At 44.8% G+C, this 21720-nt stretch overlaps 1 protein-coding gene across 1 annotated transcript in view; it reads right to left on the bottom strand.

The window, feature by feature from the left end:
• LOC112573517 (FRAS1-related extracellular matrix protein 1-like) overlaps positions 1-21720 on the bottom strand; it is a 77077-nt gene that overhangs the window by 53921 nt on the left and 1436 nt on the right. Inside the window, 1 exon segment of the mRNA XM_025253966.1 lies at positions 11138-11644. Within this exon segment, the coding sequence (XP_025109751.1) occupies positions 11138-11389 (252 nt within the window). The 5' untranslated portion in view covers positions 11390-11644.

Here is a 21720-nt window from a genome sequence, read left to right as displayed (position 1 = left end):
AGCAAATATTTCTGTGCACGTGACCATCGACACATCACATGTGATGGGCGTGGCTTTCGGGCCTCCAGGGGGCGTGAAAAGCAGGCTGTCCTGAGTAAGGTTTTGTGTCTGTGACAGGCAAACGTGGAAGTGGCAGGACACAGTCACCTGCTTGAGACTGTCTTTTCCCGCCAGTTTCACACTAGAAACAGTGGGTAGCCCTCCATAGCATGGATCACTGCGGCTTTGGCTTGAAGGTGCGCCGATCACTAAACATCTTGTCCAAGGTTCATGAAGGGGACCATGAGAACAGACTGCAAGGGCCCCCTTAATGCTGAAGCCAAAGAGAAGAGAACGGCGGAGCGGAGAAACGAAGGAGTAAAGGATAAGGAGAGGTTGACTGTTGTCGTAAGAGCGATACAAACAAACAGGACCAAAACGGATTTGATACAAATCGATTTTCTGTAAAGGGTCAAAACCAATGAACAAAGGGCAGGAATGACTAGCTAATGGTGATGGACAGGATTAATTGATAGAATAAAATTTCTCGATGTTTCCAAGAATGTCTCTTGTTAGAAATTTATAGACCTGTCCTTTCTTCTCTGATAAGCCGCATTCTTAACATTGTTATAATATAACATTGCAAATGTGCTAATAAAATAATACAAACATAACACTGTCTGTCATGTCTTCAAGAACATCATTCCATGACTACCCACCCACCCATTCCCACTCCCCAGACACACACTACTTCTGTGACAGCCTCTTATTGGAACTTTTGCCAATCCTGTTCTTCTATTTGCTGTCTTATGAAGCCCTCTCTTGGAGTGTTTCTCTAAGGATTCCAGACCTTTCAGCATGTCTCGAGTCTGACTAAATTTACACCCGTAACTTTTGGAGGCGAGGAATCTGACAGTGGCTGTCAGTGATGTCCTCCTACTCCAGGAAGAGCGTCTAGACCCCATCCTGCCGCCCAGGAAATAGCCTGGCATCTTAATAGCTTTGTTTCTGATGGATTTTTTTCTTCTTTTGGAAGGCCAGTGTCCAAAAGCGATGCCATTAGCAATTTACAGCAGCTGTCATTCACATCAGAGCGGTAGCTGTCAATCGATTTTGATAAAGCTTTTCCGAGGCTAAAGCATCTTTTGACAACCTGCATCCTGTCAAATGTTGACCAGCCGCCAGTCAGGTAAATACAGAGGGCAGAGTGGACAGACTGAAATGTATACTGTGGAAGCGAATAGTAATGCTGGTCTGAGACAGCTTAGTTAGAATGACAGTTGCTTGCTGTAGGCCATGAAACTTTAGAAACTTAAATTAAAACATCCCCAACCAAACTGTAAAAAACATAAATATACGATTAGCGCGGCTTCGACTTAATTAAATAAAATTTCCTGTAGAAAATTTTGTTCAGTTTTTTTTTTTTTCTGAACGTTGCGTGTTGGTGTTCTTTAGAAAATAATTTGTCCAGTCTCCAAGTTTATTACTTTTATTTAATATCTTTCATACTTTTTTTGTTATGAACAGAGAATAAGTAAATAAGTTTAAAACTGTTGTATATGATTGCTTATGGTCCGATACCAATGTGGAAATAAAGCAAATAATTGTCAGCTATCCTGTAAGTCCCACTTGGCTACAAGGAGTTCAGGACATCATTTGTGATGTTGATTATCACCTGGGAATTCTCTTCTTTTCTACTGTAAAAACAGTTTGTGTCTGTCCTTTTACTTTACTCTTCATTTTTTTTTCTTTGTTTCTTCTCCCGTTTTTTTCAACGGCACATTTCGTAACACTGATCTGCACAAGTTATTATCGAGGTTTTGGACACCCGGAATGCACCTCGCCCTTTCGCTGCGACCCTTGATGGCAGAAACCAAAGCACGCGGTGGATCATTAAGACAAGTCGCCCTGAGCACGTGCACGGCCCTGTGGGCAGACTCCTTTCATACGCAACAACTGTGCCTCTGATTGGCTGGAGTCGACAGGGACTAGGGAACTCTTGTAGCCACCTTGTTACAATTTGTTAGACACAAGAGGGGGGTAGGGAGGAGTAGCCACCTTGTTACAATCTGTTAGACACAAGAGGGGGTAGGGAGGAGAGGAAAGCTGCTGTTTAGTGTCGGGGTCTACATTAAAGGTAGTCACGCGTTCAGTTTATCACACTCGTGTACCCCTGACCTGAATGTCCAGTCTGGGATATTATAAGGAACTAAAGAAAAGTATAATAACCACCCTCGACAGTAGATCGACTCAAGTTTAATACGAAGTTTAGGTGATGAATCGGATTATTTTGGTGTCCTTTTGTAAAATCTAGAACTGATAAGAAATTAGTCAAATTCTGCAATCGGATGAAAGCATCTGTTTAAATTGTACACACACATATAAAAACAAATGCGCACAATTTTATTCTCAGTATTATGAATTTTACAATTTCTTATTGGCTTTTCGACCTTACATTGTACCGATCAGTCTGTGCACACCAGCTGCACGTGCCTGGTTCCTGCCTTGGCTGCTTACTCCGGGTAGGACCGTTGGTTTGACACTCTGAGCGCTAAGATTACACTCCCCGGACAATTTTGGTCTCATTCATCGGCAGGAGGAAAAGTAAGCTGTTAAGCACAAGGCCTGGAGGGCAAGGCGTGATTCAGTCCAGCTGTTTCCCATCGGTAACTCGCCCACTACCTGCAACTACAGCAGCACGCCAACGGCTGGTAACACTTCCAGTTCCTCCAACCGTAGCAACACCAGCAACTGATAGCACATCCGGTTCCTCCAGCCACAATAACACTCCAATGAGCGGCATCACCTCACGTGCCTGTAGACCTAACAACAAGCTAACAACCGTGAACTCTACCAGTTCCTCCCACCAGAGTAACACCCAGCAACCATAACACTCTTTCCGTACCTCACCGAGACCAACACTTCAACGACCGGTAACTCTATCAGTGCACTAACAATCCAACAATATCAGGAAACACGACAGTAGACACCCTCCTTACTTACTTACTCTTTCCATCTTGCTCTCACTGTATATAATATAAACGTTTTTATGTGAAGAATTCAATATCAATGACAGAAAGACATTTTTAGGATACCTCCCTGCTGTTTAATAAACTTGTAAACGTGCCCCTCGTCAGTCCTCGTGAAATAAGGCTTGCCGGTAGTATCTTGGAACTAACTGCCCTCCACACACCCGCCTGTTTGCTTTTCTATGACTGTCCAGCAAGGGTGGTGAGAAGAGAAGGCAGCTACCCCATCAATCACAGCGAAATAACACTGTACGCACACTCATCGCCATAAACCACGATGAGGAAGCGATGAAGGGGAAGGGTCAGCAACATGTGTAGAGCTGTGACATCCATCATGAGGGTGCGAGGCTCGGACTCCAACCCTTCACTTTCGCTACTGGCTGTCAAGTCAGGGCGTCATCGGAGCCCCTCGCAAAGCCCTCGACAATTCTTGTTTGTGTTTGTTGGTTTTGATAACCGTCCGTGCGATTTTATCCCAGATGAAAACATTTGTTAAAATTCAAACATCTTTGATTTCAGCATCCAAATATGCAAACTGACCTGTGTTGTATGCTCCGCGCACACACCCAACCACACACCCAACCACACACCCAACCACACCCAACCACACATACATAGAGAATCAGTCATCGTTATCTTCATCTGTCCACACCGATAACATTTTTTCTGGAGCTCTTATTTTAATGAAATTAAACTGAGCTGTCTGTGGTTTCATGGCTGCACGTAATGAGCTCTGCTCAGGCACCTGTTTTGATACAGCAGGCCTCGCTCCCACCAGCTGCCTTCCCATGCAGCCGTTCCTGATTACTGTGGTTCAGTGAGAAGGTAACATTTATGAACTTTATCATCGTCGCCGAGGCTGTGGCCCTCAGCATGGAGGCCCCGTGGCGCTGTCTTATTTGAAGCTTCCGTAGCATGAACTCGGCGCCTAATTGAGGAGGTCGCACGTGGAAATATTTGTTCCGAGCGTTTCCGAGTTTATGTAACCATATGTGCGATCACTCTCCACCAGACCTCGTCACCTTTTGCTCCCTCGATAATGTTGCTATCTCGAAACTACCTCATATTTTGCTTATCGTCTGCACTTTCATCTCGCATCAAAGTCAACTGTTGCTAATGAGGCGATGTTTCCATCTCGCATCTGCGTCCGTCGCTTGCTGCGCACGGGCACGATTATCTCCAGCATACTCCGCGTAGGCGACGGCACTGCCACCTACAATATTCGGTGCCCGTTACTCTGGGGCTAATAACTAGGAACCGGAAGCAACCGTACTTTGGAGGTCTGGACCGGAACAGCCACGTATGCACACACTCACACCCACTTTCCCTCGAAAGTCAACTGACAACCAAGAAGTGACTAGTTTTGGAATTATTTCTTAGAGGAAATCACTGAATAATCGTTGATCCCCTCTGGAACTGAACTCAGGCCTGAAGCCCGTTCTGGTTATGTACCAGCGAGTTGTAGTACACACACTTCTGCCATGGTTCTATCCTTTCCGCAGTTTGGGGAACATTTGTGCTTGAAAGTACGAGGCAAGTCTGTCAGTAAATAAACACAACACCATTACAGCCCAGTATATTTTTAATCTGTTGCCCCAACCTATTTTAGCTAAAAATAAGAACTACACCCACGGAGTAAGTAGGGCTTGTATCGGGTCTGGTGTCAGGGTGTTCTCGTGTTCTACCATCGAGTGTGAACCAGACCAACTGTAAACAGCGGAGATTACATAAAAGCACTTAACTTTTTTTTTAAATGTCGACCTTAAGAACTGCACTGGTTGCTTAGCGGATCCAGACGAAAGTAGCTTGTCCAATGGATGGATTTATATCCCCTGGGTCAGAGGTCGTCAACAAATGGACGCGTTACTATCGATAAGCTCCCCCATAAATCGCAACAGCCTCTCCTGTAAAAAAAGCGACTGGGAGACCCCGACCCCGCTGCATTAATTCATATTTGTTGGCAGCGATCTTCCCCGTTCATGGACTATTTGTTGTGTCTACACTGGGGTGGAAGTAACACCCGTTCTTTCCCTTGCTGCCAGCGCGATCAGTTGGTTACAGGGGCAGTGCAATTCTCATTTCCTTGCAGCATTTCGGTTTATGTACTGAGATGTTCCTGTCCTTAGTATTTCTGTTTATGTGTTGAGATATTTTTGTCCCCAGTATTTCTGTTTATATGTTGAGATACCCCTGTCCTCAGCTCCACCCGCCAGTGTTGCCAGTTTGTCGAGGTAGCGTTTATGAGCGAATACCCGCTATTGAGTTATCACTAGAGATTATAAGTAGTTATGTTAATTATATCATGGAATATTCAGGATTCCGATTTTTTGAAGACTGTAGCAAGAATAAGCCTGTTTGAATTCAGTATTGTAAACAAATAAACCACGGCTAGCAATGACTACAGTATGAGCAAAATAGATGAACTTAACATTTTTTTCTTTGCATTACATTAGGAAAAAATATTAGATTTCAACTGAACAAAAATTAAGGATAAATAAATTAGCTGCAGCTATCAATGAAATAAATAATTTTACTAAATAATAAATCATTTTCCTTTTATTTCTTCGGACACTTATGAAGCATTTAAAGAGCACACCCGCAGGTAAGAAAACAGGAAAAATTCTGTTGTTCTCTGGTTTTGTCCACGTGCCTTAATCAAGCAAATATCATGGAGCTTCTTCGACAAAACGAAATCAGCAAAGTAACAATTGTCAAACAAGAAAGAGATCACTGAAATATGGAAGTTGGAAGTTAAAGACTAGCATTGGCATCTGGCATTTTGTGATGGAGCCTCTGACACCGGGCTGGCTGCTGGACCCTTCCAAACATTCTCTCCGTCAGACAAGTACACTGCCATGACAGGATATGTCAATGAATGGTTCTAGCAAACACTTCAACATATCCTGACTGCACTTTAAGGAACAGGGACGATCTTTTTAAAGGAGTGGGGAATATTTTATTCTTCTGTATTTTCCCTTCATTTTTGAAAAAGACAAAATTCTATACGGGGTATAATTTTATAATGCAAGACATTTTTTTTTTGGTCCTTAATTTGTTTGTCCAGAACCCCAACAGTCCTCAGAAGATTTTTTTTCGGAAAAAACACAGACCGTCAAACTCTTCTGAATGCACTGGTCCATCTGTCCATCCTTGTAGGTTTACCCAGTACCTTGTAGTAGGTGTAAGCTGTACCCACAGTAGATGCACCCAGTACCTTGTAGTAGGTGTAAGCTGTACCTACAGTAGAAGTACCTTGTAGACCAGGTACCTACAAAGACCGGGTGTGCTGGCAGGCAGCCACAGGTGCCGAGTTTGAGGAAAGCCAGCTTCCGTTTGTTATCACGTAAGCGTTGTACTGGCGGCTTCCTGCCTCCCGTCCCTCCCTGCGCCTTTGTCCCAGGTGTTGCAGGCAATGGGCATCATTCATCGGGTAGCCTGGCTTTCACGGCTACATTAACAAGCTTCGTCGTCTCTTCCAAGCTGAATCTCTCTCTCTTCGCTTCTGCCCTCAGATCTTCGGGGAAGGGGATGGTTATTTCAGGGAACATTTAAATTCCCTGTACCTGCCTGACAGATACATACTGCGCATGGCAATACAAGACAGTACAATCAAAGCCTCCACAGAGCGGCACCACGGGTGTCTTACAGTCTACAAGGTGAGAACTAGGGGCAAAATTATGCTCTCTCTAGCAAATTTATTATTTATTTAACCAGATACTTTTTTCCCTTGAAGAACACAGAAAAAAGCAGATTTTATACCGAGCTGCTGAAAATTATTCTCATTGCTCAAGATCTACCAATAGTGTCCTAAAGGTGAGCAGTAGCAACCACGTGGCCTCTCAAGTCCTTCATCAGGTGTACAGTAAGACACAACATACAACACGATGCACGAGGCGGCCCCATGGCGAGTGGAAATCACGGGGCATTAATTATCTCAGTCAAGCATGAGAGGCGCTGACAGACGGCCACAGTCTGATAATGGTGAGCTGGAGAAAACATTATTGACTTTTTAGTGAGTGAGAGAGGGAGGGAGAAAGAGAAAGCCTTTTGAATGCACGTGTCTACTAGCACTGACGTGGATGTTCGTGGGTGGACGATAAGTAGACGAGGATGTGGTTCCAATGTTCAGCGCGCGCAGGTTTCTAATCCCCTCGCGTCCGAGATAAAGCGTGGCGAGGGCAAAGCGTTCGGGAGGATCACAAGCCACAGCATACGCCCACCTCGTTCCCTGTGCCACTCACCCCCAGTTCTCCTCTTCCAGGGCCCACCTACACTCCTCCATCCTGTCACAAGCAGGCTCTCACGCCTCCACTGTGTCCTGTGCTGTAGTCCGATTCCTCTCGCCGCATCGCTTATCTTTACCCACACGGCACATCAAAGTCAGCCGCCAGGTGGGTCGTAACACGCTTTTGCATAAACGGCCAAGGTATGATGTTACACGTGGTAGACACACGGACTTTTGAAAGCGAAAGCTGTTAGCACCTGACTATAGGAGAGCCAGGTAAAAGGATGGTTTTGTCCGGGCCGCACCGCGACTTAATTTGGGGAAAGGAAAGGTTGAATAGTTCGCGAAAACTACTTAACGAAGATGAGACTACAAGCCCTCCCACGCGCAAATGACTGGGTTTAGTTCAGTACAAGATAATAATTTATTACAAGCTACTTATTCCTCAAGTCCTAGAAAAAAAACTCCTTTAGCCGGAAGCGAACCCTTAACTACAAAAACTTATACAAAAGAGGCTGAATCCTTGGATTCCTTTGAACCCCACACCGCCAGCTGTTGCACTTAATGATGAGAATGTTTTATTTGAAGCTTTGTAGTGGGGAAACGAAGAAAGAAAGGTATTGTCCATTTAAACCAATTGTCCTTAGTGCAAACATGGTTTTGTCCGGTACACCCAATGTGCCGAAGCATGTCTACACCATGACTAATAATTATATTATCCACTGAGTGCATATACCATTATACAGAATTGCCTCCTTAGAAGTTTCACTTACGAGGAGGACGAAAGGAAGGCCAGTTATATTCCTTGGTGCCGGATCAGGTGGCAGACAGAACTGACATCTAAATCTTTATCAACAGCTGAGCGCAAGAAAAAGCTCATTTTGTTCTGCCAAGACCATTAGGACACAGCCAACAGCAACAAATCCCCGCCGCTAACTTTGTGCCACTTTAAAATTTAAAAAGAAAAGAAATCAAATTGCAATAACCGTGGAAGACAAGGCATTGGAGGGCAAGATTGTATTGACAAAGGTCGCTTGTCAGCCGAGACGAGTGGCTAGTGACTGTCGAGGGTACAAGCAGTGTTATTGACCTCTCTGTGTACTTCTCGCCGTGGAGGCAGCAATCTGACTGACATGATGTGCTTTCTTCTATTGACTTCATCCAGCAAGATGAACAACAGTAATTATTTTCTCATGCTGCCCTACAGAGTGTTTGCCTCCACACACTTGCTTTTAAGGCGTTGCTTCCCTCCCTTCCCTCTCACCCCGACCACCGCCGGCCGCAGTCCCAGCCCTCGGCTCGATTATCCTCGGCTTTCACAGCCGAGTGGCACAGTATCAGCAGCTACAATGAGCTGGCATTTTCGCCAGCATTTCTGCAGGAAATGTCAGGTGTCAAAATAGACTTATCAATGTACACACACTGAAAGTGAACACGGTAAAGAACAATACTGAACCGTGTTCCTCCTTACGACCGAGCGGCGGTTATCGCAAAGCAAATATAGCTTTGGCGGGTTTGTTTGGGGTTTCTCTGATTGTTTTTGTTTTTTGTTTACCGAAGTGGTTGCACGTGAAAGCTGAAAACCCACGCAATGTTTGCTGGGTACAGGCAGCTGTAACAGTTCCATAATAATGTTTTGAGTTCATGTGTACGGTCTACGATGCATGATGGGGGAGACAGCCTGAACTGCGGGTGGGGAATCTCAGAACCCTTCCGGCCATGGGACTCGATGTTGATATGTATGTTGGAGGACTACCTACAAGCCTCAGGCTATTTTGACAATATATCATTTGAGGGATCGTTGCACGCCTCTTAACTACTGTTTTCCTTTTACTCATGCATCGAATGAAAGACATAAAGAACGAAAAAAAAAAATTTGATATATCCGGAAAACATTTACACAGAAAAGAACAAATAGAAAGAAAACGCCGACAAACAAAGAGAAGAAAAGAAAGAAATAAAAGAGAAAGACTAAAAAAGGAATTAAGGAAGAAGGAAAGAAATAAAGAAAGAACAAGAATGGCGAGAGTCGCTGAATGAGAGCTTTAATTGCACACAGCTTCACAGGTCGTCTCGCCAGCCACACTCGGGACATTTCAGATTAATTACACTAAAACGCCGACCGTTTTATTTGTGTACCGGCCGTAAACCGCTCACATCGATTTTCAAGAAAAGCGGAAGCTAGCTACAGCATGGTCCGCACCCAGCTCAATGCTCGGGTACCAGGCGTCCCGCGCACCCTCTCAATGAGAAAGTGGACAAAAGCGGTGGGCGAGGTGGTAGTGTGTGTTCATGCGACACACAGAAACTATTACACAGTGTGTTGTTACTCAGTATACTTTACTACACAACACAAACTATTACACAGTGGGTTGTTACACTACCTACTACACCAGAAAATCGCGGTCACTGTGAGAAGCGGATGTGGAACAATTGAGATCGTTCCTCCATATTTGTAATAATTGTAACAATGGGAGTTTTAAGACAAACAAAGATCCAAGAAAAGGTCGGAAATAAAGGTGCGATGAACTCAGCTAGCGACACCTGGCGAACTTCAAAAGAAGTAGTGGTCTTAATTGGTCTATTGCCATCAGTTAGCAACGCTAGGCCCCTCGGACAAGTCTCAGCCGCGCTCGTAAACGAGGGTGTTCTTGTACACAGGCATCTGTACCACAGTTTGCTTTCCCTCGTAAACACCTCGCTCCCCTTGTTACAAGGCTCGTGTTTAACGATCTCCTAGCCTTTTATTTGGCTGCTTGTTTGTTTTCCGCAAACATGAAAATGTCTGGTTCAGTCGCATCCCTCTAAGGCAAGGAAGCCAGAGGCATGAAGTTGACCAAATATCTAGCACCAAATAATGGCAGCCCACCTCATGTCTGACATCCCTGATTCGCATCTGGAGGGGCGACATGATACAACGAGAGAAGTTCTGCCTCCTTCACCCATCTTTTTCTCTGCCTTGCTTGTTGTGTTAAATGTTATTTATTTATTGCAACATCAAAGCAGCCATAGTAGTCACTTTTTATTGTTCGCAAGAAAGTCAAATGCTGATGTTCTTCGGGTGTAAATGAACACGCAGGCAAACTATGCAACGAGGACAAGCAGGCCATCAGCTGCGTACAGACCTCGCCAAGTTCGACAGCCTCGTCTGATTGGCATGTAGCATGGTCTGGCAATCAGCGCCGGCCGCACTTCTTTCAAGCCAGCGCAAGAACACGCCAACGTGGCCATCAATGTCACCAGTCTTCGCTCGACAAACTTCCGTCAAAAAAAAAAAAAAATCGATCTTGCTTTGTTGTGTCCCAACATGACTAGGCAGCTACAGCCACACTTCCACTTTAATTAAGTCACCGCCCTTGGCAACACGAGGCGCTGCAGCAAGAAAAATAGACAGATCATGTCTTTCTCTGACCGCTCCGCACCCTGCTCTTGCAGACGTGTACAGGAGAAACAAATGTCAATGTAAGATGACAGCAGCTCTTTTATTTAAATTTTATAAAACCTGAATTGTGGGCCATTCCTTTGTAAGTGGGGGCAAGATAACCGAGTTTTGATGTTTCCATGGCAAACATAATATTTTTCTTATTGTGATTTCTTGCCAAAGATAGCTGACCGCGATGGTCATGATGATTCATTCTTGTCCCATTTGCAGTTAGAAGATTTTTTAAAAAAAGACAAAAAACAGAATTTTCAGGTTATTAACAAGTGCAGAAATATTCAGTTAGGGATCCTTTACTCGTGAGGTGGATCTCACTGTGCCACAGCCCCGGGGTGATATGACAGGTATGTGACCAGACCCCATACTTACTGTACTGCATGCGTACTTTTTTTAAAAGTCGGAGAAATTCCTTGACTTCTACCACATCATGAACATAAGCACAACATCATGGGTGACAGTACTTACCGGGGGATCCATGTGTCCGACCCGCTGAGTGATGGGGTCTGCCATGACCACCTCCACCCGACAGTCCTCGCCACGCCGCAACCTGACGATATGCAGGTCGTCCCTGTCCAGGTACACAGACCTTCCCACCTTCACCCGCACCTCGTGTGTCCTCAGCACCAGCGTCGACTGCGACCGCACCACGGACAGCCACACCACCAGGAGCAGCAGACACATCCCTATGGAAATCCGAATCGCTCTCACGTGAACCATGATGAAGCCAGTGCACGCTCTTGCTGTCGGTCAAGGACCTTGCTTGTGCAAGGGTCAAAGGGTTCAAGAACGGTCCATCGAAGTCGAGTGCAAAGAAGACAAAACTGCTGCTATGTCCCGGGAAAGAAAAACAATCTGGATGATGAGATGCCTGGTGCACGATCCAACAAGATGCTCTTTGTATTGGCGATAGCCAATGATTCCTAAACACAGGTCAAGGTTCAAAGGTCCTCACGCCAAGCTTCTAGCGTCGACCTGCCAGAGAGGAAAGAAAAGACATGGTGATGATTAGTACATGGCACTTCCATAACAACACTGTGCAGTCTGCTAAAACTCGTCTGTCACATCGTGTTAGTGCACTAAGAACTGGTCATGTGATTGAATACCATAAGAAAACTACTGGGTTTTTTTTTCTTTTTTCACAAGAAGATGGCGATGAGTGACACCCGAGTAAGTCATCAGCACCAACATGAACAATTACTTGTAGTCGCTGAATGTCAATACTCGCCTTCATCGTTTTAATATTGTATTTTCTTCCCACCTTCACACACTTGTCTTCGTGGATCCGTATGTGGCGAGACATACATCACCATGGCAACCTACCTACAATACAAAACTCGGGGGCATAGCGGCTGACGAGGGGAGGAAAGTTTTTTTAAGAGCAGAAAAAAATCGCATTTGTTTTAAGGAATCTGGACATCGCTTTTGTGGTAAAGTATTGTCGAAACATAAATATATATAATTTTTCTAAATATAATGATGTCCAAGTTTTATACAAATATGTTTTGACTACCGGAAGGGCAATAATTTGTGTCGTGTTGAGGAAATGTTTTGTTCCATTTCAGTAGGACACACTCTTTTGCAAGGTTACACTGATCTCCCCTCCTCCGCCTGACCTTCAGGTAAATATAAAAATTATTCATCTCTAGCCAGGTCCATGAAATGGAGAAAATGCAGCTTCAGGCGACTGGTGGCCACTTTTTCTGGACAGCAGGACGAAAGGGGAGACGACTAAGATTGTCATAATTAGGTGGTGATGGTGATGATGATGATGATGATGATGATTGGTTCAAGCTGTTTAGCTTCTGACTTTAGCTGCCTTGTGTTTAATGCAAGACTAATGCTGATATCTATATTTATATATAAACATTCATTTAAATAAACGCTATGAATTCGTTTAAAATGAATTTATAAGATAAATCAAAGCAACAACTTAATTCACCATAGAAGACAAATGAGTTAAAAAGAAACAAAAACAGGCTATTTGAAAATAAATGTAATTTAAGAAATTTTAATATTTGTGCATGAATGACTCGTGACGGAGACGAAGCAAGATAATCTCTGGTTGTTCAGACTTTTGTGATTTTGTGGATGTTTGTTATGACAAAACTTGTTACACGATACTGAGTTAGTTCTCACCGGGATAATCTTTTGGAAACTCGAGACAGTAAGACAAAAAGCTAATTTTTCTCAAATTTCTTGTTTCGTTTTAGTCAATTGCCATGTTTACAGCTGAAATATCATCTGAAGAGGTTTTTCTGACATGGTCCAGGGTTATAGTGTAAAACAGGTTCACTGTGGCCTCTACACCATTGATCAAATAGGACATTGCATTTCTCTTTCTCCCTCCCTCACAATGTTGTATCAATTTTTCTTCCCTCTTCTCCCTTTATCTATCTGCCAGTCAATGACATTTTTCTATTGTCTGATTCACGCCAAACATTGAATCCTGAATCCTTTAAGCCCCTTTCGTTCAAAACACATTTTCTAAAAAGAATTGTAACTTTTGAAGGAATACAAAAATCTGTTTTTAAACATGATCAACGGCTACACCTACGCACTTAACGGCCATCGGCTCAAGTTGTAGATCAAGGGGACGTAACCCTACACGTCTCCCTCTCGCGACAAACAGTCGCAAGCAACGGCCCACAGGGGTGCAGCCCTCCACAAGCCGATCTCCACAAGACCTGGCAGTTTGCCGCCCATAATTTTACCATAAAGGGTGAGCATTATTGCCCCCAATGTGAAACTGCTGTCATAAGATTAAAGACGACAGGAGCTGAAGAGTCCATCACACCGGCAGTCTGTAACCGCTATCTGTTTAACGGTTTATAACCGTCCAATGACAGCTTTACCGGCGCTGCACGAGATAATGTGTTGAACTCAGCACGCGGTGCTGTATGTAGAAGGGCAGAACCAACTGAATTTGTAGAAAGCTAAATGATAGATCATAAAATGGATGAAACCGAGTACCTGAACTAACAGAAAATTATAGAAGCAAACAATGGCATGAAAACAATTAACAGTTTATAATGGCGATGTCTTGTGGCAGACAAAATACATTCCATAGAACAAAAATATATTTATATATCGAGCGAATCGAAAATCCAGAAACCGAGGTTTCTGAAGGATACATCCACAGTCAAGAGCTGGAAAAATACAAACCGTATCATATAGCTTTCTACAAGCCTCCTAGAAACAAACGGTAATACTACTATGTACTTACTTCCCATGTATCTCTCAAACACAAACACAAACACAAACAGACCAGCAAACAGCAGTTTTGCCCCACAATAAAGTGCACTGGGAAGCAAACAGACAGACGACTTGTCATAAAAGAAGGAGAGTTCATTGAAGTTAGTCAATGTTCTCGTGTGTTTACATATTTTGTCTCCAAACTTTGCCATGTTTGTAACAACACATTACCGTGGGAAACATCCCCTGCAGCGAGGTAAATGGTGTCTGGTGCACTTACACTGATGTCTTTTGCAGCAGTCCTACCACGATGAACTGTACCCTGTGTGTTTTACCATGGTAGGCAAGGTGGTGTTCGTCCATACTTACATGCTCAGACTCACCAGCAGATTGTCTGACTTTTTTCCGAAATCAGCATTCTTCTCGTAAAACTTTTACAAGTGTAAACCAACCAAACCAAGATTCTTTTGGCATTCTAAAACTTTGAATTGGTTGATTTCAGTTGTTTGTTACTGTACATTATCATAGTAGTGAACACTGGAGTAAGTAATGACAATGACAATTCTTTATTTACTTTGCCGGCAGAAAGCGGCCTGTGCCAGTGTATCGAATATTCTCGGCAAAACAGACAGCGAGGGCTTAGCACCTCCACCCTGCAATTAAAGCCAAGTATGCTAATTGATTACTGACCACAGCCTCTGTTTGCTCTAAGACACCTTGCATGCAACAATCATGAGGTTGGTGTATGTATCCACGTGGATAGTTAGTGGACAGACTGGATGGTCCACACAGCACGGAGACAAGACTCGCAGGATGTTTGAAAAATGCAGGATAACACTGTCCCTGGAGGCTTCGATCAGGCAGCTTGGTCTGTGGTGCCAAGAATGGCCCCATGCTGCGTGTGGTGCACGGGAACTGTGGGATTACACACAAAAACAGTTTCTATGGATGCACGCAAGCAAGAGGTTAGGTGGGGAGGTGGGGAGGTGGGGAGGAGGGTGGGTGGCATGCCCTTCCAAAGACGAGCTACTCCGATGATAACACCTGCCCTGTAGAACTGTCCCATGATGCCTCGCGTGCACAATGCACATCGTGTCCGTTACTCCCATATTGATCAGTTGTAGCTGTGCATTCGCCTTGTTTCCAAAGGGGTGGCAGGACAAAAAGTTTGTGACTTCTTATGATTTATCACCTTTTATCCACCAGTTTCTTATCGGATCGTCTGTGGGGGCGTGCTTGGTCCTCTTGCAGGGGGAAAGACAGGGAGGCTGACTGGTTGTCTTGAAATTGTTTGGTTGTTGTTGCTGTTGTTGTTTTTTTTTTTAACTTCTTTACTTCCTCTCTCTCTGGCATCTCCAAAAAGTTTTCTGTTGTTTTTAGTAATTGCTCTCCCAGGCCGCGCAGCATTGTCAGTGATGCTCCTTTTCTGAGAGTTTTATTCCCCGAGGACCGCTGGCATGAAATACAATGAAGCCATCGACTTTCAATTCCTTGCTGGCAATTCATGTCAAGCCTGTAACCTATCTACTGGCCAGTAAAGCTGAGGACCTGTCGTGCGGCCACAATGATGTCCCCGGCATCCGGGCACTTTCCTCACTTCCTGTCTTGCCATCCCATACAACCTTGCGCGTTCACGGTAAGTTGGAATTAATTCAAATGTTTTTATTATTTGTATCAAAACCAACTAATTTATCTACGCATATTTATGATTAGTACCATGTACCACAGTTTCGAATAGTAGTTTGAAGGAATGTTTTGTCAAAGAACGATAACTGCGATATACTTATACACAAAAAGGCAGATAAATAAAATAATATATTCTAAAAATTATCAAACATTCATTTTTATAGTTTTCGACATTGGTTCCTGTTTGTAACAGGTGAATAATGGTTACATAACACAATTTTGTTAAAATGGCCGATCTGGTCTTCGTCTGTCATCCTTATTACCTGCTCTTACACTTTGAGCCTTTGTAATCATCAAATGATGTCCTTTCTGACAATAGGACATCATCTGACAGGTCTACATGTCTACAGGTCTACAGGTATTTTCTGGGTGTGCTGTGTACAGAGACAGTGTCGCCACCAATACAAAATGAACAAGCTCTGTCTGTCTGTGATGTCTGTGAGCCCGCCATTGTACCTGAGGCAGTAAACCTCTAATTATTGTGCCTGGCAGACGGACATTAATCTGACAGGTCTGCGGATCAAACCCACGTTTTGTCGATATTCTTTCTACACTGACGAGGCAGTGACACCACTTTAAAAAAAAAAATACGAGTAGTCATATTCTCCAAAGCTGCCTGTGTGTTTGTGTGTTTGTGTGTTTGTGTGTGTTTATGTGTGTGTGATTATGTGTATAAACATGAACATTACAGGGGTGAGGTACAGCAGCCTATAGGGTGCACCCCACAGTTCACAGTCAGCTCAGATAAAACAACTAAAGGTGTTCTTTACTAGGATACGGAGCAATCAGAATGCACGTGTGTGAAGATGGATTCGAACACATAAATACAGCCCTGTATTTGATAACAGTCGGGTGGGTGAAGGGAAGTTGCAAGTCCCCTTCAAGAGTTCAGTGCCCGCACAAAGGAGGCCCTGGTGACTCATAGAGATGACCATCTGTAGTGAGATGACATGCGGCTTCCAGCAGACCCTCGGCTTGTAGGCTGCACTAACTGTGTGTGTGTATGTGTGTGTGTGTGTGTCTGTATGTGTATATGTGTGTCTGTATATACATGAGGGTTGGTTTGTGAGTGAGAGAGAGAGAGAAAGGTGGTGTTTGGTATGTAGTTGGGGGTATATCCTGCAGGCTCATCTTTCCCACTGATATCTTCATCGTCTGTTCATTGTGGCCAGGATTAGGAGACACCCTCAGTCGTAATCTTGATTGTCTGGGGTACCTCGTCCATTGTGATGAGGTCTTTGTAGAGAACAGATAGGATGATTCTCTACCATCTCCTCCTTTATCCTCTTTATCCTCCTCTGTTGCATGCTAGGGTCCACGTGTCGCGTGCGGTTAGGAAGACTTGCAAGCCTTGGAAAACAAAGCTTGGAGCAGAGAAAAATGTTGTTGTCAGGTTTTGGATGACTGATGCACAGACTGCGGGCTGTGGTGGGCACGCATTTTGGGGGGAAATGGCCGCCATTCCCCTGTCATCCACATCTTGTCATAAGTCGCTGATCACTGGCTCCTCCATACTGGACTAGTTCTGCTGGGATGTTGTCAGTTGGCGGTGAGTACCTGTGCTCGCTGGTGCACTCTAACCTCTAGCCTCTTCCTGAAGAACGAGATGGTCATCTTCGTAACTTGGGGTGGATGTGGGCACTGCCACTTAGTATGTGCATGTGAGGGTTTCTCTATCTAATCCTTCTTTGAATACCAACTGTACCTCTTTCTGATTTCACTGTTTTGCACAGTGAACTTAATGTTTATATCTCTTTCCGTCTCTTCTCTTGTCACTCATCTTCAGTAATGCCACATGCTACCTATGAGTTCCTCACCGGTCGGTCTTTGCCGAGGGTTTGTTTGATCCTCCTCGGTCACAGCGGACTTTAGGATAAAGGTCAGAATGTTCATGTCTGTGTCCTCATCATGGATGCTGAATGGTGAAACTTTCGTCTCTATACTCTCTCTCTCTGGGTATCCTTTAATCAGACTCAGATTTTAAACCTGTGTGCGTTGGTCGCTTTCCTGGATAACTCGGTAGCTTCAGAATGAATGGACTTGGTGGTGTGTCTTCACCACGATGCAGTGGATCCGATGGCAGAGTTTGCAAGGATGGTGTGGATGCCTGTTGGCGGCAAAATGTGTTTGCCAACATCGGGTTGTCACGAGATCCACTTCAACTATAAATCATGAGAAACACGAACCTTGTATCTGGTGAAAGAGACAGGAGCTGAAGTGTGTCACAGAAAAAACAACATCTGATAGCAGAGAGACTGAAACAGCTGAAACACTGGCGTCCATGCTGACTTAACGAGCTTTTAACGACTAACTCACGTGACCGCATGGTGGCACCCTTCAAAAAAAGATTAAAACCGCTTTTGGAAAGTGGTGACAACATTAAATAACACCTCACATCGCATGTCATATGTTTTTTCACAAAATCTGCAGGAGCTGCTTGTTCGCTATTTCTCACGAAGAATCTATCCCATAATGTCAATAGGCAATAAAGCTTTTTCTCACAGTCTTGGCTGACCCCGAACATTCTAGTCAATACATCCCACAACAGGCGTGGAATGAGTGTTGCTCAGTTCAAATGCACCTTCAAAAAGTTGCTCCTCATTCCCACGCGCACCCCCGTCCAGAGAGCATAGCAGAGGTGGATCCACCCAGCTCCCACCCCTACCCCTGTCAGGCGATGTGGAGATAGAGAGCAGCTCTGCCCACACCTTGCATGTGGCAATACTTCACACCTAACACTGTTGTGAAAGGTGATGTGCCTGCTCCGCCATCGAGAGGACGGTTCTGGCCTCAAATCCTGGTGTTTTGCGAGATTGAGTTTCCCCCCCAGGTGTTCACATAATGCTGCACCACCTGGCCTCAGTCTCCGCCGGCACCCGGCACTTGCAGTCCCTTCAAGAAACTGGCCCTCGCCACTGCGGGGGGATGGGCTTATTGGTCGCAAGCATGCAACCTGGTTAAACGAGCCGACAAACACTTAAAGCAGCTTGTGGCGGGTGGGAGGGATAGCCCTGGTCCGAGGTATATGAATGCTGCCCAGGTGTGTTCGCGGGGAAAAATACAGGTGTAAAACGTTTCCCTTTATCTCGAGATCTGTTCGCCTTTTATTACAGGTGGGGTGAAGGTGTGTGCATAGCTAAATAATATTTAGCAAAGGTAAGTGTCTTTATTTCTCTTTTCATACCAAATTCCTGTAATTCTCCCTGGCCTTACTTTTCTAAACTGAAAGCAGTGGACGAGGGGACTATGGACTGTGCTGACGATTTTAGAGAAACATATTACCCTCCTTGTTTGTGTGAGTGTGGATGGATGGATGGGCGTTGGTGTGGGATATTTATATGTACAGTCCTACCCTACTAATTATTCTGATATTTATATTTACACTGAAAACCAGTTGTTTGCATGTCGGCCAATGAGACAAGTGCTTATCGTCCTTCTTGTTCGTCTGTCTTCTTCTCCACCCTGAAGGCGCCGCTCCCCCTGGTGTCGGTCTCTAAGATGACTGAGTCAGTTCAAGAAATTATCACTTGACCCTGCAAAGCAGTCAGGTGATTGGTCGCAATCCTGCTGGATCTTAACAAGTATCCGCCCAGCGCCACCTACTAAATGGCACATTGATAGTAAACCTCAGCATCTGGGATCGACGCCTACCAAAGGGAAGATATTTTTACTCAGAGTAGTCGGCTCTTCAACACCCGTTCACGTGAGTCTTCCATCCGGCAACCTGCCTACCTTCCCTCACTCCTCCGACCACCCGGCACCTTTCGGTATGTCCACCCGGGAGATGTGCTTGTGTGTACCTAACAAAAAGCATATTTACGCCAGCCCCACCCATCTCCCCTGCTTCCCGAACATTGTTCGTATGTCAGCCACCAAGCGCGCGCCCTACCTCCCAGGGCACGTGGCCTATTCCAGTAGCTGCCCGTGCACGTGGGGATCGCGCTCCCCCGGGAGCCCATCCGCCATGCGCAGGGTAGGTAGCAATGCAAGCCGCATAATTTCGCTTTCAAAATAATGCCCTCCACCTGCAGACCGAGGGTTGCATTTCGAGCAGTTCACTCAGAGCCAGGCTACCTTGCTCGATCTCGCCTGATCTCTTTTTAGCTTATTCTGTCTCCCCCTGCCTGTGCTAATTTTCTTTCTTTTCCAGCTTGTCTGTCACTCTTCTTTTTAGCTTTTCCTCCCCTACGGGTATCCACAAATGTACGCGCGTGGAGAGCTGGGAGGCTGCATCTCCGGCGGTCCAGCGAGTTGATAGCTGACCACGAAACACCACCAGCTGCATTATCTTTCACCTACCCCAAATCTTATAACGGGTGTTTACTCTGCAAAAACCAGGTAGGTGGTGTACTTCCAAATACTTAAACGGAAAACGACCGTCTTCTCGGGCCGATTCATAAACCAAGTTTCTTTTTTCCTCTCTCTCTCTCTCTCCTCATCTGCACTTGCCGTGCGCTTTATAAAAAGTCCTGACAACTTAACATCTTCCCTCCATTCTTTTCCGCTTTCCTAAGAAAAGAAAAAAGCGAGGGCCTGGCATTTTTATTGGTGCTTTATACGGGTACTTACACCCTTAACATTGAACCTGCTGCACTAAGTAATGTTCATACAGCAGGCACTTGACCTCTCTTTCTTTCACTAATAACATTTGCAGTTCATTTGCTGAGCTAAACTCGTCACTGACGTCATGCGCTGAGCTGCACATCGATGACGACATTTCCTGGTCTGCACACTTGTTGCTGACGTCATTTGCTCAGACGTTCGTCACATGAGCTGCACTTATCTCAGCCCTCGTCTCATGAGCTCGACGCTTTCTTCAAGAGAACTCGTGCGTCCGTTTGCTAGCAGTCCTCCCAGGTAACTACAGCTCAGCGTTTGGGGAAGAGCTTCCCGTTGGGTGCAGCAGGTGAGACTGAGTGTTCAAGGTTAAAAAAAGCACAAACAAACAAACAAGACACCTCTCCTCTGGATGGCCCAGCAAACCCGTCCTCCAGCAACAGTTTGCTGGCAGGTGACTGAGAACGCCTTGAGTCAGCTTTTTGTGGGGCTGGGTAGGGGGCGATTTCGCGTGGCATTTCCTTCCCCTGAGATACACTTTAGAAAAGAAACAACAAGGCGAGAAGCATCGTCAGAGAAACAGCACCCTGATGATAATAGATATCAGTTTACTAGGACTGACCTTTAGGGTGATGAGTGTAAGTTCTCCTCCTGGGCGTCGAACGGTTCGTCTCCCTGGATCTCCCTTTTCTCAATCTTTCTCGTCTTCTCTCTCTCACACACACATAGCTTTTGTTTTCACTAAGCTTGTACATGTTTTCGGCTTTATTTGCATTTCCTTTCTTCACCCAATTAAAATAGACGGAAGGTTCCGGAAAAGGTGTATTTGCACTTGTGTAAGTTTTTATGAAAGTATCTTCGTTATGACTACAATGTTTTGAGACTAATTAGTGTGGTGATTATAAAATATTCAATTTGTGATCACAGCATACTTGCGTGATGAATTATCTACACACAGTTTATTAAGGTGTAGTTATATCAGACTAATGAGCTTTCTCTGCTGCTTCTCGAACCTTCACATCTCCATACCAATAATATTTAGGTTTAGGGGAGAACGGTTCATTTGTACTTCCTCGACCGTCTCCGGCCACAGCCTCGATCGAAGATTTTCAACAGCGACAATAATGAGTAATTATCCTGGAGATGCCGAGTAGTAAGACTGATGTCTCAGCCATTACAAGACCATGGAGTTTGTACCCTCCACAATGATGTGAGCCACATAAACACACACATACACACACATATACACACACATAAACACACACACACACACACAAAAGTTCTGAATGACTTCTCGACACGGGCAAGATGTACATTGAGATTCTGAGGGTGGGTTAGCCTCTCGACAAGATTATGCCCGATGTTCGTGAAGCTTGTTTGCCCCACAGTGAGCGAGCTCACGCAGTCGGTGTGCCCACAACAAAGCTCGTTGGTTCGCATCCCCTTCGATGCAATGACACTAGTAAAGAAAGTTCCAGAGACAGTGTGACTGAATGAGTGAGAATTAACATTCCCAATAACAAGCATTCCAGACATGATTTCTGCTGAGTTCGGCAACCCCTGGATTATACATGGATTATTGCTGTGTGGAACACAATACGACAGCTAGCAAG

Source organism: Pomacea canaliculata, linkage group LG10, assembly GCF_003073045.1.
Source record: "Pomacea canaliculata isolate SZHN2017 linkage group LG10, ASM307304v1, whole genome shotgun sequence".
Taxonomy (NCBI): domain Eukaryota; kingdom Metazoa; phylum Mollusca; class Gastropoda; order Architaenioglossa; family Ampullariidae; genus Pomacea; species Pomacea canaliculata.
This window is presented reverse-complemented; position numbering and strand designations above follow the sequence as displayed.